Source organism: Aspergillus mulundensis (genome assembly GCF_003369625.1).
Source record: "Aspergillus mulundensis strain DSM 5745 chromosome Unknown scaffold_2, whole genome shotgun sequence".
Lineage (NCBI taxonomy): Eukaryota > Fungi > Ascomycota > Eurotiomycetes > Eurotiales > Aspergillaceae > Aspergillus > Aspergillus mulundensis.
In genome coordinates this window covers 1953114-1975239 of record NW_020797890.1, presented here as the reverse complement: position 1 = coordinate 1975239, position 22126 = coordinate 1953114, and the positions used below count along the sequence as shown (strand labels likewise).

General features: G+C 53.2%; 8 protein-coding genes across 8 annotated transcripts; 6 read left to right on the top strand and 2 right to left on the bottom strand.

The window, feature by feature from the left end:
• Positions 1-652: 652 nt before the first annotated feature.
• Positions 653-2235, top strand: DSM5745_03298 (glycerophosphocholine acyltransferase; the record flags this gene model as incomplete). Its single annotated transcript, XM_026745314.1, has 2 exons — positions 653-1461; positions 1512-2235. 2 exons carry the CDS (start codon positions 653-655, stop codon positions 2233-2235), a joined length of 1533 nt encoding a protein of 510 aa, XP_026606180.1.
• A 910-nt stretch (positions 2236-3145) lies between these two features.
• On the top strand, positions 3146-4126 carry DSM5745_03297 (uncharacterized protein; the record flags this gene model as incomplete). Its single annotated transcript, XM_026745313.1, has 1 exon — positions 3146-4126. One exon carries the CDS (start codon positions 3146-3148, stop codon positions 4124-4126), a length of 981 nt encoding a protein of 326 aa, XP_026606179.1.
• A 758-nt stretch (positions 4127-4884) lies between these two features.
• On the top strand, positions 4885-6639 carry DSM5745_03296 (MRS7 family protein; the record flags this gene model as incomplete). The annotated part of the gene is made up of 3 exons (XM_026745312.1): positions 4885-4951; positions 5030-5553; positions 5599-6639. 3 exons carry the CDS (start codon positions 4885-4887, stop codon positions 6637-6639), a joined length of 1632 nt encoding a protein of 543 aa, XP_026606178.1.
• Positions 6640-7241: 602 nt separating this feature from the next.
• Positions 7242-8497, top strand: DSM5745_03295 (NUDIX hydrolase; the record flags this gene model as incomplete). The annotated part of the gene is made up of 5 exons (XM_026745311.1): positions 7242-7268; positions 7346-7502; positions 7623-7649; positions 7707-8123; positions 8196-8497. 5 exons carry the CDS (start codon positions 7242-7244, stop codon positions 8495-8497), a joined length of 930 nt encoding a protein of 309 aa, XP_026606177.1.
• Positions 8498-11018: 2521 nt separating this feature from the next.
• On the bottom strand, positions 11019-12530 carry DSM5745_03294 (uncharacterized protein; the record flags this gene model as incomplete). The annotated part of the gene is made up of 1 exon (XM_026745310.1): positions 11019-12530. One exon carries the CDS (start codon positions 12528-12530, stop codon positions 11019-11021), a length of 1512 nt encoding a protein of 503 aa, XP_026606176.1.
• Positions 12531-14633: 2103 nt separating this feature from the next.
• DSM5745_03293 (uncharacterized protein) lies at positions 14634-16334 on the bottom strand (the record flags this gene model as incomplete). Its single annotated transcript, XM_026745309.1, has 1 exon — positions 14634-16334. The coding sequence occupies one exon, from the start codon at positions 16332-16334 to the stop codon at positions 14634-14636; it is 1701 nt and encodes a 566-aa protein (XP_026606175.1).
• A 641-nt stretch (positions 16335-16975) lies between these two features.
• DSM5745_03292 (uncharacterized protein) lies at positions 16976-17488 on the top strand (the record flags this gene model as incomplete). The annotated part of the gene is made up of 1 exon (XM_026745308.1): positions 16976-17488. The coding sequence occupies one exon, from the start codon at positions 16976-16978 to the stop codon at positions 17486-17488; it is 513 nt and encodes a 170-aa protein (XP_026606174.1).
• Positions 17489-18558: 1070 nt separating this feature from the next.
• Positions 18559-22056, top strand: ams1 (alpha-mannosidase; the record flags this gene model as incomplete). Its single annotated transcript, XM_026745307.1, has 4 exons — positions 18559-18704; positions 18819-19327; positions 19375-21349; positions 21399-22056. 4 exons carry the CDS (start codon positions 18559-18561, stop codon positions 22054-22056), a joined length of 3288 nt encoding a protein of 1095 aa, XP_026606173.1.
• Between the last annotated feature and the right edge of the window lie 70 nt (positions 22057-22126).

The window sequence follows — 22126 nt, the reverse complement described above, 5'->3', positions numbered from 1 at the left end:
TTTAGAGTTGCAGTTCCTGGGGAGGAGACCCTTAATGCCTTAATGCTCAGGTGTCGACTGGATCACCGGCCCCGCCCATGACGGCGATCCCGTGGCCAGACTCCAGCCGGAGCTTTGGCCAACCAGGGACTAATGACGACGCACACGCGGAATATCGTCATTCCTGTTGGCTTCCAGTTCCTATCCTCGTCTTCGCCTCTTTGCTCGTCTTCCCTCCTTCAGCGCCCCGTGCTCGCTTCTAGTCCGTCTGATTGTTTATCCCTCAAGCACTGGTCCACGGTCATGCGCGTTGGACGTTGACGGTCACTGGTGCATTTGTGTCTCTACCCCAACCCATCCAAACTTCGTCTAGGTACGACCCAGCGAGTCGGTCGTGAAGATAACCTGGTGCCGGAAGCAGAGGTAAGGCTATAAACCCCGCTTTCTCGATAAAGCTTTCATGTCTTGATCTCTTCGTTCTTTCTTTCATATTGCCTGTCACCTTCTTTCACCGCCACCGCTTTGCCTGCGAGTAACCTGTCTACATTTCACAGCGGAATTTGTACCAGCGTGAAGTATGGGCTTGCTAACTCTCTCCCGTTTCCTCAGTCGGTCATACCCGCACGACAGCCGCCACGGCCCTACGATATTCTCGTTTCAACAGAAACTCATCATGGACGAAGGCGGAGTCCATCAGCGAAGAACGTCGGACGCAAAGGGCGGAGAAACGCCCGAGCTACACCCTGCGGCTTTGGAAGATATATTGGACTCTGAATCAGACTACTTCTCCCCTCCGGGCTCCCCATCTACCAGACCTCGCCTGTCGCGCAACTCCTTCTCCTACCAAGATGACTGGGAAACGTTTCCACCGCTCGACCAGCTCACTGTTTTCGACCTCCTAGACAATCTGTCTCTGTCGCAGAGGCTCGAGAGGCTGCAACGCTCGCTCAACTCGCAAAGAGAGAAGGTCAAGAAGCAGCAGGAAAAGCTACGATCAACCTCGAAGAATGCCAGAGACCGGGTCGTGGGCGAATGGAAGCGGAGAGTACCCACCGCCGATGAGCAGCTGGAGAAATACCGTCGTCGGATGAAGACCGGAGTAGAGCGCCTGTCGCAGCGATGGAACGCAGCTGCTGCGGTCACCCTCCGTGAGAAGATCTCGTTTATAGCGGGTGTACTCAACATCTTCATCAGTGGATACCTGCTTGGATCATTTCCTGAGTACTTCTACATCTGGTTCAGCGCACAGCTCGCCTACTTTATGCCGATCCGATTCTACAGATACCACGCGATAGGCTATCACTATTTCCTGGCGGATCTCTGTTACTTTGTCAACGTGCTTTGCATGCTCTCCATCTGGGCGTTCCCGCAGTCTAAGAGGCTCTTCATCAGCACTTTCTGCTTGACCTTTGGTAACAATGCAGTTGCAATTGCCATGTGGCGAAACTCCATGGTCTTCCATAGCATGGACAAAGTCGTCAGGTATATTTCAAACATTCCTAGTCTAAACTTCGATCAACTAACTTTGTCAGTCTCTTCATCCACATTATGCCTCCGGTGACCCTTCATTGCCTTGTCCACCTTACGTCCTTGGACGTGTTGAAGGAAAGGTTTCCGGCCATATACGATATCAAAACGAGCGAGCCTGGCTCTCCTGAGCATTTCGGACTATTCTCAATGATGATCTGGGCGACTGTTCCGTACATGATCTGGCAAATGTCCTACCACTTATTTATCACCGTCCGCCGTGCAGATAAGATCGCAGCCGGCCGCCCAACAAGCTTTACCTGGCTCCGCAAATCGTACGCCAAGGCTTGGATCGGTCGACTTGTCCTCAGCCTCCCGGAGTCACTCCAAGCCCCCGCATTCATGATGATCCAATATCTCTACGCCCTGCTGACCATGATCCCATGTCCAATCTGGCTCTGGTCCCGGTGGGCCAGTGGAATATTCATTACCGGCCTTTTCATCTTGAGCATACACAACGGAGCCACGTACTATATTGACGTGTTCGGCAAGCGCTTCCAGAAGGAGCTCGAGCAGTTGAAGAAAGAAGTTGCTCAATGGCAGTCTAGTCCAGAGGGAGCGATGGCTCCGATAACTCCTGGAATGGCTGCCGCCGCCGCTCATCCAGACGGGAAACAGTCCGACTATACGTCTGCCAAGGGCAGCCACGACAACGCCAACATTGAGAAGATTCCCCTTCTGGATTCCACTGGGGTTTCGACTGCCATCGAGGGCGGCACACGGAAATGAACAATCGGCCACTTACCAACGACCACGTGCCACCGCTAGACATCGCAATGCCTACAATATATGGCATGCATGTCTGTCGCTGAGGTACAAGGGCGATGGTGATTCTTATGAATGATGCAAGCAATCATCCATTTGAGCTCCACTATGACGGATGAGCAGTCTGCCAACCATTCGAGATACTGCAGTCTTTTCAGCAACACCACTACCCTAATGCCCCCGTTTTCTATCCTGGAGTATTACATGAAATTCTTGTCGCATTTAGATGGTCACCATGATACCCAACTTCTTTATCCGGTCGTTCCTTCGTTATAGCCTTTGCTAATTTCGCTCGTTTGATTTGCGATTTATTTATGAAGACATGCTTTGACAATGACCCATTCGCTTACATTGCTTATTATTTTTCTCCTCGTTCGAATACAGACAATTAGACTGATGATATAACTGCATACATTGTTGGCTGTTGCTATAGTTAGCCCGGGTTAGTACGCTAAATGTGGGAGTCTCAGGATCTAGTGCCCATTTGTTTCTAGGCATTCTGCTTGGCGTTAGTTTAACCATATCTCCGCTCGTCTACTCCGTGGTAGATGGAGTACATACTACTAGATGCAAATATATATGGCTGATATCAGCCATGATAACCTTACCTCCGCCTACCGAGAGATCGAAATAGACTTAGTACTGTAAGAATGCCCAGACGGGGATATAGGCTGGGGATAATTAGTCAAGCCCGACTATGACAGGAACAGCTGCTGCTTGGGGCTTGCTCCTTGTCTTGGGCCTTTTCGCTCTCGCTTCCTACTCGTCCGCTCGCGTTCGTTCTGCCATGGCCGCATAGATCTACCATTGTAGTATATATTCAACACACTCCCTCTTTCGAAATGATTATTATCATCAACAACCATCACTCACCATGTCCTCTTCCATCCTCATCACAGGCGGCACCGCCGGCCTAGGCTTCCACTGCACCGTCGCTCTGGCACGCCAATACCCGAACCACCACATCACCATCGTCTCCCGCAGCGACCCTAACGACGCAGCCGGCACAATCAACCGCATTACCGGCCAAAATAACGTACGATACCAGCGCCTCGACCTCGCCAGCTTATCGCAAGTGCGCCTCTTCGTCAAGAAATGGGCCGAGGACAACAATTCCCCCATCACGCACCTGCTCTTCAACGCAGGCCTCCAGTTCCCCAACGAAGTGAGCTACACGGAGGACGGCTATGAGAAGACCTTCGCCATCAACCATCTCGGCCATGCACTGCTGTTCTCCCTCCTTACTCCGCATCTCGCCCAAACGGCCCGCATTGTCGTCACCGCGAGCGGGACCCACGACCCGGAGCAGAAAACGGGCATGCCCGATGCCGAGTATACCTCCGCCGAACAGCTCGCTCGTCCAACGGGCGAGTCTCTCAATCTCCCCGGCCGTCAGCGCTACACGACCAGCAAGCTCGCTAACATCCTCTGGACATACGCGCTCGAGCGCCGCCTCGCTGATCTCCGTAACAGGGGCGGCACGGATTACAAGAATTGGACCATCGCAGCCTTCGACCCCGGCATGGTCCCTGGCACTGGTCTCGCGCGTGACGCGGGCGGGCTGATGAAGTTCGTCTGGACGTATGTTCTTCCCCGTGTTCTACCCTTGCTTCGGTTGTTGGTGATGCCGAACATCCATTCTGCGGAGGAGTCCGGGCAGAGTCTTGCTTGGGTAGCCGGGGATGCGGAGGTTGCGAAGAAGAGTGGGCTTTACTATGAGGGGACGGAAGAGATCAAGTCGAGTAAGGAGAGTTATAGTAAGGAGAAGCAGGAGGATTTGTGGGAGTGGACTGTCAGGAATCTTGCTGGGGGGTTGGAGGAGAAGGCGTTGTTTGAGTTGAAGGGGTTGAACTGAGATTTTTGCTTGTCTGCTTTGGGTACATGTTCTGATACTTGTTTGTGAATATGGCATGTTGTTTGTATAGTAATTAATGAGTTGAAATGAAGATATGGAAGTCCACTTACGTGCATGGGGTTCAAGCGTAGATTATATTTCAAGCCAGAGCAGAGTAGCGGGGTATATTCAAATGACGCCACGTAGGTCATTTCCATAAGGTCCCCAAATCGCGCAAAGCAGGGATCTAAAGGTGAAGGCTTTTTGTTGAGGGTCAAGCACTTTCACCTGCTGGTGCTATGTACAACATTGAGAGGGATTTCAGATTCGGCTGGGAGCCTCGGGAGGCTATCCGAGGCCGAAAGACGCAATTCGCACCGCCATGTAGATTTGGGGATAGCCGAGGGACAGAATGGAATGCACCTGGAAGATAAATGGCCAGCCTTTGCGAGCGATGGCCAATAAGTTGGTTTAGTGAGGCACACGGCCAGTTGCAAATCCCGAGATTGGGCCGGAGTGCAAGGAGAAGTGCCCGTGGAAAAGGCCTGGCCCGATCGGAGAATACACGTAACTCCGGGTCACGTGGCCAGCGCCTCCGCTGCTTGCGGACTTTCTTGCAAATGAGCTGGCGGACACATCATTGCCTGTCATTCATCGCATCTCCATTCATCGATCTCGCCCATACCAGCAATTCGTTCGAGTGCTCTAGGACTTGCCGCTAGAGTTGTTGTGTCTATTTATTGTTCCAGCTCGCTCATCTGAGCATCCAAGCATCCGCCATGTCTGCCAGTATGAGGTCCGCTCGCCTTGTGCGCACCAACCCCGTGCTGAGGCCCAACTCCATCGGTGAGTTTATCTTTGAGCGACTCTCTATGCATATTATTGTGCGCTTCTAGGTTGCTGATACGTATCTTGCTTTGGCAGCCCGACAGCGCTATGTCGGAGCTCTAGGAGCGGCCGCAGCTGGCCTCCGCTATAACAGCCGAAACTTCCCCTCTCAAGTAACAGCCCTTGCCATTCTCGTTCCGAAGCGCGGGTACTCCACAGAACAATCAACAAACACATCCGGGCCGTCGAACCTGCCGCCCCCTGGTTTCAACGCGGAGCAGGCCAAGAAGCCCATCCCCGTCGACCAGGCGCAGTCCGCCAGTGCGAAGGCGAACCAAGAGACAAACCCCAAGGGAGCGCTCTCCGTCCAGTCGCAGAATGTTCAGAGTACAAGCAAGCAGAGCGATCTGGTAAAGAGCGCTGCGGAGGAGAAGGACAAGAAGGGTGGCGAGGAGCCGAAGAAGGAGGCGAAGAAGTTGACGATCGGGCAGAAGATCAAGAAGGAGGTTCAGCATTACTGGGATGGCACAAAGCTCCTTGCGACCGAGGTTCGCATTAGCTCCCGGCTGGCACTGAAAATGGCCGGTGGTTATGAGCTTAGCCGGAGGGAGCACAGACAGGTTGGTTTCTACTGCCTGGTTTGAGTTGACATGCTGACGTTTTAGCTTAAACGAACTGTGACGGACCTTGGCCGGTTGATTCCGTTCTCCATGTTTGTCATCATCCCATTCGCGGAACTTCTGCTGCCCATCGCTCTCAAGCTGTTCCCCAACCTCCTACCCAGCACATACGAGGGCAAGTCCGCCCGGGAGAAGAAGGCTCTGAGCCTGAGCTCTACCCGAAAGGAGGTCTCTACCTTTTTGAAGAACACTCTGAAGGAGTCTGGTCTTCCTGTGACGGCGGCGAGTGTAAAGAACGAGGAGTTTGCCGAGTTTTTCAAGAAGATCAGGACCACCGGCGAGACGCCCTCGGCTGAAGATGTCATCAAGGTGTGCAAGATCTTCAAGGATGATCTTACTCTCGACAACTTGTCCCGACCCCAGCTGGTTGGTATCTGCAAGTACATGAACCTCAACACATTCGGCACCGACGCCATGCTCCGGTACAACATCCGTCACCGCATGCGCCAGATCAAGCGCGACGACCGTGCCATCTTTTACGAAGGTGTTGAGTCTCTTTCCGTGCCTGAGTTGCAGATGGCCTGTGCCTCCCGAGGTATCCGCACCCACGGTGTCTCGCCCGCCCGCCTGCGCGAGGATATTGGTCAGTGGCTTGATCTCCGACTGAAGCAGGGCGTTCCCTCGACACTGCTAGTCCTCAGCAACGCCTATGTTTACGCACAGGGCGGTAAGGAGGCGGAGATGTCTTCTCAGATCGAGTCCCTCCAGGCGGTTCTGTCCAGTATTCCTGAGGAACTCTTCCACGAGATCGAGCTCGAGGTTCACAACGCCGAGGGCGCTGCTACCAACAAGCAGCGTCTAGAGGTCATCAAGGAGCAGCAAGAGCTCATCGACGAGGAGAACCAGCAGAACAGCGAGAACGAGGAGAAGGGTGTGGCCGCACCCAAGGACACCGAGGACATTGACGAGGAGAACAAGTACGAGACCAGTCAGTCTGGCGAGGCGTCCGAGGCTATGGAGGAGGGCGAGAAGGCCGAAAAGGCTTCCGAGCCGGCAGTGCAGAACGAGAAGAAGGAAAACAAATAGGTTAGCTCTTCTTCTATTACCTTCTTGTTTGTGTTATGTTGTACGATAGACTTGTTTTGCACCCACCACTGTCTACTCTTTATTTCCTTATGTTTTATAGATGGGAGGAGCGAGGGTTATTGATTTGACATCTGAAAGATGGCGGTTGGAGCGTCATCGTTGGACGATAAATGGCGGATTTACTGCTACTGGATATGTACCTGAACAATATATGGACTGTATATTCTTCTATCCATTTCATTCATATCTATGGACGATATGAGAATGTCCGTCATACTCGACGGTTGTAAATCCGCCTGTTCGGTTCCACAGCCTCAGCCAACTCCGCAACCTCGGCCCAACCTCCCACCCAGCACTCTCCATCCCCTCCGCACCCAATCATCTCCTTCCAGCAATTATTAAACCAGGCACTCGGTCCTTTTTAGAATCTTCGTCGTAAAAGCATGCGAGGAGCGCCGTTTCTCCGCGCCCTACGCACCCATCGCCCTTCCAGCGCCAGGCCCAGCCCCAACCCCATACTCCGTTCATCTTCGTTCTCCACACCCCGATATCGTCATCCATCCAGCCCTCGGTCAAGCTCAACAACAACATCACGGAGAGATATGCCCCGTCTGAATGCCGCTTCGCAGGTAAGTCCGCCTGTTCAACGGCTACACGCCTAATCAGGTTATTCGTGCCTTGATTCGCATGATTCTAACATGCACAGGAAGCAATCAACCGCCTAAGAGCGTTTAACCCCCCACCGACCAGCTACGACCTCGTCCCGCTGTCGCGCCGCGCAGCAGTCCTGCTTCTGCTGTATGCGGATGCGAACGGCGATCTGAGGGTTGTGTTGACGATTAGGGCGAGCACGCTTAGCTCTTGTATGTCTTCCCTTCACTTCAGCTAGACTGTGCCACTGCCTCTTGTACTGGAAGCAGCTCCTGCTACCCAGCATAGGTTAGGGCTAGCTTGATCCGACTTGACGCTTACTCTCAATACAGATGCAGGACAGGCTGCTTTACCCGGTGGTGAGCCGCGCACGATAATAATGCTTGTAACCTGCATACTAAACATGGAATCGCCAGGAAAATCCGACTCTCTATCCGAAACACCCCTCCAAACCGCGCGGCGCGAGGCGCACGAGGAAATCGGGCTGCCGAGTCTAGACCAGCCCCTTCCACACCCCTTCAGCGTAGAACACCTCTGCGAGATCCCGTGCTCGCTGGCAAGGACGGAACTTGTTGTTCGTCCTTGTGTAGCGCTTTTACATACATTCGACGAGAAGACGGCTGAAAACGCGGATCCGGAGATCACGCTTATTCCAAGACTTGATGCGAGAGAGGTTGCGGCTGTTTTTACGGCGCCGTTTAGGGATTTTCTGTCCCTGAAGCCGGTTGGTGATGGGAGGGGGAGACCGGGACTGCACGTGGAAGGGGCGGAGAAGGGGGATGAGGGGTGGTATCGGGGCGTTTGGAATGAGTTCAAGGGGACGCAATGGAGGAGTACGTTATCTGTCCCCCGCTGCCTCCCCTTTCTTCATACGAAAGGCAAGAATGCTAACATACGGCGACAAGTGCACCAATTCTTCGTCCCCGTCAATCCAGAGCGGGTCGTGAAACCGCGTCCGCACCACGAGGCGCAGGAAGAAGCCGTTCAGAAACTAAAGCAGCAAGAGGAGAGGCAGCACCGACAACACCAAGAGGACTCAAAGTCTGTCACCCGGTACAGAGTCTTCGGCATGACGGCACGGATCCTCGTCGATGCCGCCCGAATCGCGTACAACGCTCAGCCGGAGTTCGAGCATAATACGCATTCGGGCGATGAGGAGTTGATCGCGAGGTTGAGGAGGAGGGGTAAGTTAGGGCCGAAGATTTGATTTACTGCTGGACTAGACGGATGACGGATCTCGCGGGATGCCGCGTGTTTAGAGTGGATTGGGTGGCTGTATATACTACCGTATAGAACTGGACTGCATTAGCAAGGAGAGCGGGTACCAGCGTGGCATAGCTATGGTAGAATGCATTCTGCATAGTCTTGTTCGGTCTAGGCTTTGCGGGGGGTGAGCTTTCCAGGAAGCAAGCGGCACTCCACTTGACTCCGCTTCGACTATGGAGTAGATGAGCGTTGCTATCGCAGGAAGAACTAGAGGACGGACTTCTAAGGTGGGTATCTACGTTACCGATTTGACTGAAGCACGTCTAATGAATTAGGGCTTGACCCCTGGACCGCCAACAAGGCGTTCCTTGCTGAAGACTTCCAGTATCTTAGATCTCGTCCACCTTAACCCAGGTACAAATGGCGGTTGATTGGAGACCCCAGCCGAGGCTAGCCCTATGACCTCCGTACCTTTACAAAGTCCAAGGTTAAGCAGCAGCTAGGCAGTTCTGCACCTAAGCGCCCTCCAGCTGGGCCACGCACGTTGCAGCTGTAAGAACCTTACCTTAGCACAGCACCCGCTAACCCATTCCCATCTCTTCTCTTGCAGTTGAGTTGGACTGTGCTCTGCTCGATGCAGCAGCGCAGTGCGGACCTGCAGTTCGCAGCGACCCGTAGCACCGCCGTGAGCAGCCCGCAGCCATAGCCCAGCTCGCAACTCCCAGATCCCGAAGACCCCGCTGGTTGGCTGGCTGGTTAGTCCGTAACCTTATGACCCAGGTGGATGAGGACGTGTATGGCTGACAAGGCAAATGCCGCAGACGGATAATGCACGCACCCGAGACGCATACATAGCCTGGCCTTAGCCTTAGCCCTTGCTGGACCCCGAGCCCGCGTTACACAAAGCCTCCTGTGTACGGCGAGTCGGCGACTGGGCAGCGTGCGCCGCCAATTCCCTGTTTTCCTACTGGTCTCGGGCTTCACTCGATAGAGTCGATACGCTTACGCAGCCGGCCTAACCCGGTCAGGACAATGAACGGGAATTCATCCGTGGATATGAGAGGCCATTCGTCCTTAAGCCTTAAGGCCTCCAGCTGGGCTGAGAGGGCTGGGCTGGGCTGGGATTGCTGGGCGCTACACAGCAGGTCGTCAGCTCCGCTCTGTTTCGCCCGTTGCGCTGCAGTTCCTGGTTAAGGTTCCGAGCTGCAAGTTTGCTAGAACCAAATGCACCTGCACCGTCGTGAACTTGCCCAGTGCGCCGGTAGCAGTAGCATACATCGTATTAGATTGAGCTGTCGATGCACTTGCAGGCCGCCATGAGGCCCAAGCTCCTTTCCTTTTCTTCAGTTGAGTGTTGCACTTACACTTACACTTCCATCGTAGCCGTATGCTTGTGGACCGGTAGCGGGTAGCCTGTGCTGCTGCTGCTGCAACGTGTATGGCTACGCGGGATAGGGGTATCCCGGGTAATTTCTCGCTGGAATGGAAGTAGTGGATTTTTATTTTTATTGCATTGCGTCTGGTGACTGGTTTGAGCTCGGTCGCTGTGGTCGGGGCAAGCCTTGTCAAGAATTTGCGTGCATTGCTGCCCTAGGAGGTGAATGCGTGGGTGGGATCAACATATGCCGTCGTCCCTGGACTGCAACTGCGATGGAGCTACTCCGTACGTGAGCGTGAGTCTGCAGAAGTGCCGCTGCCGCTGGCGCTGACGAACGCTGATGGACGGTAGCAGCGCAGCATTTAGGGTGGTTACACGAGGATGAAGGGTGTCTCGGACGGATGGCAGAGTTCGTTTTGTCTCAGTCGGAGATTATGAGACACTTCTTCAGCTGCCGATCGTAATGATGACCGTGATCGTGATCAGAAGCTTATGGCTTGGCAGACATTGCAAGACTCGCTGTTTTAACTTTTGGTGCATGTGTAAGTGGCGTTTTTGACATTCGGGATTTAGGTACTGGCCGGGGCTGTCGGTGTCAGTTAAACTCAGTTTCTGCCAGCGTGGATCAGTCAGTGTCTTACCTGGGGTTCGGATAATCATGAGACATGGACTCACATCCGTGAGCTTGATTCGACTGGCTGGGTTTTGAAATGGTCTCTGCAACGGTAGTGTCTCTCGAAACCGTTGGTTGTGTCTAGGAGATATTTTAAAACAGACTGCTGTTCAACCATGGAAAGTGGATGGGATGTCGCAAACGGTCGATGATCATTTTAGAACAGTAGTAGTAGTGAAACTAGATGGCTAAGCTAAGTATGGACAAATGCAAGTTGTAAATCCCAAGACATGCCGCCTATTAACACCATGACACCAGGCTAGCTATATAAAAAAAAAAAAGCGAGTAAACCCAATTCAAAGCAAATAGGTATCAATGGAGGATATCCGGCGGATGGGGACGATGACGATGACGATGACGCTGAATAAAACACAAGCAAAAAGCAGGAGTCGAGTGATCTGAGTCAACGATGGAGGAGGAAGAATGTGAAACAAAAAGAAGTGTTCGACAAAGAGAGACTGACGTAATGAATCAGATCCAAGGATCGCTTCCGTGAGAATACGGATTGACCGGCCCAATCAGCCGGATCTGGGACTTCAGCTCCGTCCGCTTCTTATCCAGCTTCGCTTCGGATGCGTTGCCGGATCCCGAGTGGATGATCTTCTTTCTCGCCCCGTCAATCGCGACGAGCACGTGGCTGGTTCCGTCTTGTAGGACTTTCACCGCGTGCCGGGTTCCCTGATGTAGGCCGGACCCTGACCCTGAAACTAGGGCTGGCGAGGAGGCCGAGGGCTTGGGGTTGAGGGGTGACACAGACAAGGCAGCGTTATCCCTGATTGACGATTCCCGACGTCCACTGTTCCGGTATTTTGGGAACCGCACGCGTGGGGTCTGGCGAGGGTAGCTGAGCCGTTTCTTCTCCTTGCCCGATTTATCCCAGATAGCGGCGCCGTAGCGTTGATAGAGGGAGGTTGGGACGGCGGGTTGCTTGTTCGGGGGCACGGGCATTTCGAGGTGGCTTTCTCTTTCCAGTGCGATAAGTGACTGGTCGGAGATCGTGGAGCCGGTTGGGGTGCTGGTGAGGGAGATGTCTGTGTTGGACACCGCTTGCTTCTCGCAGTGGCCGACACACAGCGGGTCTGCGCTGGTATGGCTGTACGGTGTGAAGCTGTCGCGGTCGGCGTCGGGTAACGGGGCTGTTTGGCTTCGAGGCGATGGGTCGACTGGGTACGGACTGCGGGGGTATACGACTGGGTTCGGGGCCGTTGTGGGCCGCTGGTTTTCCTTGGACTTTTCCTTTTCGAGGGAGTGGCGCGAGAGACGGCGCTGGATGTAGCGGAAGGAGTTGCGGACGTCGTTAGCTATCGCTGCTCCGGTTTCCGACGGTAGAGCAATCCATCGTGAGCGTCCACTGTCCTTCTTGCGTGGGCGCGGGGCGTTTGTGCAAGTGCGGGGTGAGTTGTGATTCTGGGGTAAACCCGACGGAGCGAGTTCAGGGAAGAAATCCCACTTCTTCTCGCGGAAGTAGTGATTCGGGCCAGCTTGGGGAGTTGGATTCCAATGCGGCTGCGGCGTAGGACCAGTATACCCCGGCGGTGTTTCCTCAGTGTTCAAGAAAGTAAGTCTGGGGACAGTCTTCTGGTGGATCTCATGGTGATATGGGTCTGCGGATGGAGACGCGGTGCGGTCCAGCGGGGAGACGGAGACGGGGACGGAGGGATCGACGAAATCGGGCAGATCGGCCGAGCCTGACCGGACGAAGACGGGGTAACTCTCGGCGGTCCTTGGCCTGGACACGCTGTGGTCGTCGTCGAAGCTGTTGACGGTGCTGCTGTCGTCGCTCCAGGCGGTTGAGCCGATGAACGGTGTTGGCGGGTTCTCGGGGAGGTCGGGCAGAGGCTTGTCCAGGTGCAGGCGGGAGACGGTGTGGGCGTAAGGGACGGGGAGGCCAGGGGGGATGACCTTCTCCATGCCTTCGAGAGACTGCGAGGGCTGGACGGGAGGGGCTGGCCTCGAGAGCGAGCAGGTCGAGGGGGACAGCATCGTGAGGTCTCTTGATCCCCCTCTAGATAGGAGGAGGAAGGGAGGAGGAGAAGATAAGTTGGGGAGGAGACGGTCGAGCACAGATAAGCCAATCCGTCAGGTCGCTTGGGTTGGTATGCTGGCGCAGCTGTGTGACAGCGGAGGCTGAGGACCAAAAATGGGAGTCGGAACGAGGCACCTGCACCTGCAGTTATATTTGTTTTTTCTGGCAAGGCGAGCTATTCCTCGCTACAAAGAGTTGAAACCGTGGAAGGGCGAGTCAAAGCCTTAAAGGACGCGGACAGCAGAATCAAAGCAGGAATATTAATAAAAACAGATGGTTGAGCGATGGGGAAGGAAGCGTGAGGTAACACGATGCAAGGGAGTCTCATCCTCCTCGCTCAGGCTGCGCTCTCCATTGCCATCCGGCCGGATCGCTGCTGGCCTGTCAGCACGCCTTTCTGGAATCCTAGAATCCTAGACTAGCCGGGATACGAGCCTTGAGTCCTTGACCAGACTACTGTAAGTCAAAGTTCGCCAGCCAGTCAAATGGGTACCCAGCCGGCAAAAGCCGTGGAGAACTAAATCGGAACGCAGACAAAGAAAGCGTTCGCTTGAGAATTAGAGCTGACCGAATCTGATCGGTCACACGTCGCCCTTCTCCCATCCAACCGCCATCTTTGTCCTGATCCACATGGACGCGGCATTCTTTGTCTGCCACGCTTTTCTCCCTACGTGCCATGTTTCCTGACGCCTCGATCGATTATTCTCGGGTCAGGCCAGGGCCGCCAGGCACGCCGCACGATGAGAAGGTGACCCAGGCTGGAATCCCCGTGGTCTTGATTTTGAGTCAGGCAAAGCCCAAGCGCAGCACTGGGCATCCGTTCAGAACTTCAGGGGGGAAAAGCAAGTGCCATAGTGCAGGACTAGACGGACTAGCGTAAGGCAAAGCGATCGTCTCCGCAAACAATCTATTAATCTGAATGACAAACAACGTCCGCTCATGATCTTCACTCTAGTCTAGTCCGACTCTGGCTCTCGGCTCGCTCACCGAGTCAAAGGCTCCACAATTAAGATTAAGTCAATGGATCTCATATGTGTCAATCCAGGATCTCCATCTCAGAACCGGTTTCCATCTCGCTCTTGACATTTATATGATGCAATTACGCAGCGTCTTCTTCTCCCGTGTTTGTTGACGATGCTGCAAAGCCTGCCGACTTGATCCTGCGAATGTACATGTCCGCATGTAGACTACATCTGTTCCTTGCCTTGCCTTGCTTAGCCCTGTGCTTGTGTCGGTGCTAGATCCGCCTGTTTGGTAGGTACCCGACCTGAGCCAGTCCAGTTCATCGGATCCAGAGCTCGAGCCTTCGCACTGCGTACATACAGTCCGCGCTAGCACGAGCACTTGCAGTTATAGGAAAGAATTGCAACCCAGCCGACTTGCTGTCTGTTTCGTGCATTGCTTATCACCCACCCAGTCGGCAAACAACTCAAAAAAGAAGCAAATCCGTTCAGCTCCGGCTCGCTCCTGGCTGCCTCATGAATCCTTTGGCTCCGCCGGGAATCGCGACTCCGACTGTTCGTTTGACTTTGACTGATTCAGGAGGTAAAGGATCGATAACCTGGGCAAGAAAGAGCGGCTGGCGTCCTATTTTATTTCAATAGTATCGGCTCTTTGTTCTGCTAGGCCTATCGGATTGTGTGGGCTTGAATGTGGCCAGTGGCCAGCGGCCAGTGCCATCCGTGACCTGCTTGGGCTCGGGCTTCAAGGTTGGAGACCGTGCATGGATCCCTGGGTAACTCAATACAGTATGCAGTTCGTGAGGCTGTCTGTGGTGGAACAGTGAGATTGGCTTCTACCTCGCGAAGTGATTCGCTTGATCGTTAGAGTGGGTAAATATTGACAGAGGGGCATTGGCAGAGCACGTTAAATGAGACAAACCGTTGGTATTCTAAGAATATATCTGTGTTGCCAAGTCTAACCTTGTACTCCGTACGACATTAAAGAACGAGGTGGATGACTTCAAGCTCGAAGCGACACGACCGGGACCCGCTTGATGTAGAGCCAAAACCCCAGCTGCTTGTCTTCACATACCTGCACATCTATAACCCTGACAAGGACTAGAGGCCAAATGGAAGATTAGGTATCTTATGAGCTATAAAGCTACCCGTATAGCGCCCGAGCAGATGTCTCTGCGCTGAGAACCATGGGTCTCTTTCGGCACTTGACTCCTGCACCCTTCCATCATCGCCCGGGGCGAAGGTAAATGATAGCTGACCGATATGAAGCCATTCCAGGTGCTTGAAGAGAAGAGAGTACCTTGACGCGTGATGAGCCATACGCCGACGGTGCGCTTGCTCCAGGCCGTTGTCGGTTTGGTAGGAGTCACGGGTGAAGATGAGTTTTCTCAGTCTGTGCAAGGTACATAGGCGTTTTTGTATGACTTCGTGGTCAACAAACCATTCATGCCTCCATCCGTACCGTTGACCAGAACTTATATGTAGTTCTTCCAGGCTCGTGAGGTAAGATAGAGCGTCAAGTGACAAGTTGTCGATTGAAGTACCCCTCCATTGCAATGAAAGCACCTTGAGACTTGAACATGTTCCAAGGGCAGAAAGTACCTCGTGCTGGAAGGGTGCAGAGAAATCCATGTAAGTAACGAAAGCTCGCAGCTGAGGACTGACTTTCAAAAAATGTACAGTGGCTGGCCGAGCGATAGGAGGACTATCACCGTACCAAACAAGCGTTTGAAGTGACTTTAGCTGGTCAATCTGCTCCAGACACTCTGCTGTCAAGTGCCGGTCTGGATCAATGAACAAAGTAGAAAGATGTTCACTCTGCAAAAGCCTTTGTAGAGTAGATGGGCAGATAATGATGCCAGCCCCGATACGAAGAAACTTCAAACGGGGAAATTCTGCGGTGAAGGTTATCGGCTTGCCTAATTTGCCTTTTTGCAGGTCTTTTACCACCAGTATTTCTTGGTTGAGCGTTAGGCTTTGCAGCGTGGATGAGCATGCTCGGAATAGGCTATCCCAGAAGCCAAAGGAGTATAAATCATGCGCTTCATGATCCATGAATCTCAATCTGATGTCGATATCGAGACTCTCAAGTGGCCAGGAAGCGCCCTCCTCCATTCGGATCATGGTGATGTCCGAGCCGATATATCCATGTAGCCTTACATGCCGCAGATGCTTGACTCTTGAGTTCGCCACCAGATTCAGGAATGTGCTGTCGATTGCAACTAGATTCGGCAAATCCAAGATTTCGAGGCGAGGTAATAGAGGGACTAGTTGGGCCAACGTAGAATCAAAAGAGCTTTTGCTTCTGGTGTGATAGTCTCCAATTGCTTCAATCCAATTCGCCATGATCGAACGAAGTTCCTCCTCAGGAGCAGGATAGTTATCGGCACGCTTTTCAGGTCTTGTTGCCTGAGTCTGCAAGTCAAACTTCAGCTTCGCCCTTATGCAGCGGATGCATGCCCCTAGGGATGGCCGCTTCATACGGCCGCCTTTCGAATCACGGCGTTCCAGAGTCTCAACCAAAAGTTTATCAAGAAGGGCGTTCGACTTTTGACTGTAATCAAAAACGACGGTTCGGAACTGGCAAGAACGTGCGAGCTGACGGCAGTCTGAATTGACGAGCGCGAGAGAGGCGAGAGTGTTCTTGTCCGATTCAATATAACTAACGATAGAAAGCAATAGCTCCACCGGGAGCCTCAGCAGGCGACTGTCCTCTGCGGCAATTCGCCTGCCTTCCATCACCCGATCAAATGACAATGGCGAAGGCACAAAGTCTTTCTCAAGTGGGTGTTGAAAGTCCATCCTGATGGTTGAGGTTCGGCTTCAAAGGTTAGAGAGAGTTTCAAAGGCTCTCTGTGCTGGGAGGCATCTTAGAAAATAACGGGGAGTAGCGGGGGGGCACGATACTGGCAGGGTAGGCGCCTACCCGGAGCGTCTTGGACTCGACCTGCCACCTCTACAGCACACTGCGCTATATTTGTTGGACATATTCATTTGTCCTGAGCACCTCATTTTAGATCCTCGAGACTCCCGCCCAGTCTTCTTGGGAAGATCAATCGGATGCCCCAGATACCAATGTCTGGTGCATGCTTACAGACACCTAGAGCTCTTATTTTCTCCCTCAGCCGCTACCTGCTTTCTTCCTTAACCTTCACATTTAACAGCTATTTACTCTCTCGCAATATCCAGTGCAGCTAGCCATGCGGTTCTCAGCCTCAAGACAAGACTCAAAGGCCATGGAGTGTTTGCCAGCACTAATTGATTCTGTCCCAAGAAGCCAGGGCGCGATGTCATGCAGTCTGTGCACCTTATCCACAGTTGAGTATTAATCGACCCGTTATAGTTGAGGCCAATCTCTGTCCATTGCTATAAAACTGAGTGGGATACAGCACGAGACCCCGGCATCTCTCAGAGTCGCTTGTTCTCACGCGCAGATCTCCTTCATGCTTCTTCGAATTGCTCTTTCCGCCTTATCGACTGCGCTGGTCGCCTCCTTCGTGTCCTTCTGGCTATTTGAACCTGAGCACAAGCCTAACATGCCGTCAACCTCGGGCCGCAAGGATACGGTACTCTATCTAACCGACAGCTCGAGTGGTCTATCGAATAGCCAAATTGCCTCGGCCTCCGCCCTCCTCGGGAGCCAACCCGATATCCAGCTATACTGGGGCTCATTTGCAAATCCGCCGATGGAACCGCAACTACGACGTCTATCCGACGCTGCGAGACACAAAAGCGCCGATGCAAAGCCCATCATCTTTCATCTAATGGGCACCGCGAGCTTGATGGAAGTTATGTATAAGACATACCCTTCATTTGACGCTTTCATCACCGATTATGGTTTGAAGGGTTATGATAAGATGCTTCAGATTGTGCAGAATGTCCTCATGCCATGGACGCCGGAGGAATACTTGGCGCTCTACGAGGAGACAGGGTTGATCCGGCTGTCACTGTGGTGAATAGCATGCAGCGACCTTCTGTCAATGCTGCGCGGAATACAACCGGGCAGTTTAGCTTGCTGAATCCGAATGCCTTCCGCCAGCCTTGGGAACAGATGTTCTGGGAGTACCCAGCGTGAGTGATGCTTTCTGTTGTTTCTTTCGGATATGACACAGGACTATAACTGCGTTGTGTAGTATGATGTCCGGTCATATATTTCCAGTGTCATTCAAAGACATCCTTCCCAACATCTGTATGCAAGTTCGCTCAGATCTCCCAAGATGGAGGCTGCGCGGACTTTCCTCAAAGCTTATGGCATCAAAGACCTATCAACATGCAGATGCAATGGGACCATGTCCCACTCCTATCCGGTGATCTGCCTGAGGCGGGCCTACCTCTGAGCTGCTATCCACCCAATGTCACAGTCTGTGGTCCAATTATCCTAGAAACCGCTCCTGCTGAGCAGCAAGACCACGTCGATTCATGTCCCTGGCTAATACCGGTAAGATTGACGTCTGGGTGCATCACTGTCAACAGCTACTACGAAGCAGCTATGTAAGCACATATCCATCACATCCCTCGCGATTCGACTAGCTGATCTCAAATAGGTCTGGAGTAAGGCAAGAAGCTTTCCTGGGCGGTAGCGCGCTGCTGAGCGTATTGCTCGGATGGCGGGTGAGGGTTACTAGATATATATTTGCTTGTCTCCGATCTCAAGCTCGATGCGTGTTAGGTTTTTTGATTCAAGATGATCAACCAATATGGTACGGGTTCAGGGCACTTTCAAAGCTAATTGTTGCAAATTAATCCATTTCTGAAGTGTGATGCGTTGTATTACAAGGATAAATGTACTCCGAACAGGGCTTGATCGCTCAGATTCCCGCCCCCGGTTTCTCCGCACGCAACGAACAACGTCACCTGCCCTGCCAGCCCGTTCCTGGATCCCTGCACCATCCACTTGCATTCCCCTCTCCTCTCTTCTCCTCTCTTCATCTGTCAGCCTTCTCTCTCTTGGCCACTCTCTTTGAATCAATCATATTCCGGTCCCGTTGCTCCCATTTCCATTGCATCTTAGTTCGAGCCCGCAATCATGGGTGGAGACGTTCTCCGACAAGCTCCCAGCACCCTGCCACGCGCGCCCGATGGCCCTGTCGGACAACGCATACGGAGCATCTACACCGACCGTCTAAACCAGTTCACCTCCAGCGGTCAGTACCAAAACCAGAACTTGCTAGGGTACGTTCTTCAAGCCCAACCTGCACATGTGATGCATCCCAGCTTGTGCTCGAGGCGCAAGCTTCCCCGCATGACCTAGATCGGCTCCACTAACGCCAATACCACTGCCAACAGGAAGTTATTCGAGGCTACAAACTCCGACGAGGACCACGTTAAGCTCTCCGTATACTCGGTTCCTGATCTGAAACGTCCTACCTTCGAGGAAGCCACCTCCAATGAGTTCCAGCCCACACACATCGGGGCCTCCTTCGGCCCCAGCTGGTCCACGCATTGGTTCCGCATCCGCTTGACTATACCCGAAGATATGCGCGACAAGGAGCGCCTTGAGTTCCACTGGGATGCGAATAACGAAGGCTTGGTCTGGACCGAAGATGGCCACCCGTTGCAGGGTCTCACCGGTGGTGGAGAGCGAATCGAGTGGATTATCCCTGACGCCTGGCGCGACGGGAACGAGCATGTCTTTTACATTGAGATGGCGTGCAATAAGATGTTTGGAAATGCCCCTGGCGGTGACTCAATCCAACCACCGAGACCGGATATGTACTATACCCTGAACACTGCGCGGATTACTGCAGTGAACTTGGAGGCGCGGGCGTTGTTCTATGATTTTTGGATTATCTCAGGTATGTCAGCTCCCAAATGAGGTGGGTATGTCTCTCATAGCAAACAGATGCCGCCAGGGAGTTTCCCGCTGAGGGCTGGGAATCCCACGAGGCCAATGTGGTGGCTAATTCCATTATTGATGCGTTCATTGCTGGCAATGGGAGCCTGGAAGCCATCAAAGAAGGTCGACGAATTGCGCAAAAGTATCTTGGTGACAAGGTCGATTCCGCCGAAGTGTATGATAGCGGCACGCAGCCTCTAGTTTACGGCATAGGGCACTGTCATATCGATACCTGCTGGCTTTGGCCGTGGGCAGAAACCAAGCGTAAAGTCGCAAGGTCATGGTCCAACCAGTGCGATCTCATGGACCGCTACCCTGAGCACCGTTTTGCTTGTTCGCAGGCTCAGCAATTCAAGTGGCTTAAGCAGTACTACCCCTCTGTATTTGACCGCGTCAAAGGATGGGTAAAGAAAGGCCACTTTCAACCAATCGGTGGTAGCTGGGTTGAGCACGATACCAACATGCCTAGCGGAGAGTCGCTGGTGAGGCAATTTATCTACGGGCAAAGGTTCTTCGAGAGCAACTTTGGTGAACGATGCACGACTTTCTGGCTCCCGGACACCTTTGGCTATTCCACGCAGATTCCACAGCTATGTCGGCTAGCTGGCATGAGCCGGTTCTTCACGCAGAAGCTCAGCTGGAATAATATCAACAACTTTCCGCATACAACCTTTCAATGGGTTGCGCTTGACGGGACCCAAGTGATGTGCCATATGCCGCCATCAGAGACATACACGGCGGAAGCTCACTTTGGTGACCTGAAGCGCAGTATATCCCAGCACAAATCTCTTGACAATGATAATACCTCACTTCTTGTCTTTGGTAAGGGCGACGGTGGTGGTGGGCCTACGTTTGAACATTTAGAGAAGCTTCGTCGCTGCCGTGGCCTGAGTGACAAGAAAGGTCTGCTTCCGCGGGCGGCGATGGGTGGATCGGTTGACGATTTCTTTGCAAGTCTTGAGAAGAAGGCCGCAGACGGCACTAAGTTCCCAACGTGGTATGGGGAGCTCTATTTTGAGCTGCACCGTGGCACATACACGACGCAGGCGAACAACAAGCGCAACAACCGTCGAGCCGAATTCTTGCTCCGCGAACTAGAGTTCCTGGCTACGATTGCGTCCGTGACCCAATCTGGATACGAGTACCCGAAGAAGGATATTGATGAGATGTGGGAGGGAGTCCTTCTTTGTCAATTTCATGACTGCCTGCCAGGTAGTTGTATTGAGATGTGCTATGACGATTCGGACGAACTTTACGCTCAAGTATTCGAGACTGGTCTGAAAGCAAGGGAGGCAGCTCTTGAGGCGCTCGGACTTAGTAAGACTGGCACCATTCCAGTTGCGATCAATACCCTACCTTGGGAGAGGTCCGAGGTAGTCAGGCTTCCTCCAGCAGTAGCCTCCCAGGGCTCCAAGCATGCTCTAGTGAGCGGCGGTCCTGGCGTCGTGTCTCACTCCAAGTGTGCAATCAAGGCTGCTAAGGTCAGCGTGAATGAGATCAAGCCGGGCTTCTTCCGTCTTGACAACGGCAAACTGAGGGTCGATGTGCAAGACGGCCTCATCACCTCTCTGTATGATGTTGAGGCAGACCGCGAAGTCATTGCTGCCGGCGGCAAGGCTGGCCAGTTGGTGGTCTTTGATGACAAGCCGCTCTATTGGCAGGCATGGGACGTCGAAGTCTTCCACCTTGAATCTAGGAAGGAATTGCAGTCTAGTAAAACCACCGTTGCAGAGAACGACCCCTACCGCGTCAGCGTCGTCACCGACACAAAGATCAGCGAGAACAGTTGGGTTAAGACGACCATAAGCCTTGCTGCCGCAGAGGAGAAGAGGCAGTCTTATGTCGAATTCGAAAGCGAAGTCGAATGGCAGGAAACCATGAAGTTCCTCAAAGTCGAGTTCCCCGTCGACATCACAAACACTGAAGCCTCCTACGAAACTCAGTATGGAATTATAAGACGCCCAACGCACTACAACACAAGGTAACACCCTTCCACTCTTCCCGCCCATACACATACTAACATCCCACAGCTGGGACATGGCCAAGTTCGAAGTCTGCACGCACAAATGGGCCGACCTCTCCGAGAACGGCTACGGCGTATCCATCCTCAACGACTCCAAATACGGCTTCGCAACCTGCGGCAACCTAATGCGTCTTTCCCTTCTCCGAGCCCCCAAGGCCCCAGACGCCCACGCCGACATGGGCCGCCATACAATCCGCTACGCTATCCTCCCCCATACCGGCCCTCTAGACTTCCGAACAGTCCGCGCCGGCTACGAATTCAACCACCCGCTCATCCTTGACTCCTCTCTAGCGCTGCCCGACGAACAAAGCGTCTCCGCAGTCACCGCGCTCCTCCGTAACATCGAGCTCACTGGCTCTCCATCGCTGATCCTGGATGCCGTCAAGCGCGGCGAAGACGATGAGGATATCGTCAGTGATCCTGACATCGCTCTTCCCAGTGCGAAACGGGCCGGGCAGAGTATCATCCTGCGCATATATGAAAGTCTTGGCGGGAAGAGTCGGGGCACAATTAGAACTGCCTTCCCGGTGAAGAAGGTCTGGAAGACTAATGTTCTTGAAGATGATGGGGACGAGATGGGTCTTGTGGACGATGGCGAGGGTTGGAAAAAGGTTAATATTGAGTTGAGGGCTTTTGAGGTTGCGACGTTTAGGTTGCAGTTATAGGTCTGTCAGAAGTTGGTCCATACTGGTATTTCTGATGTGTCCAGGATGTCATATACTGGCTATATGGTTA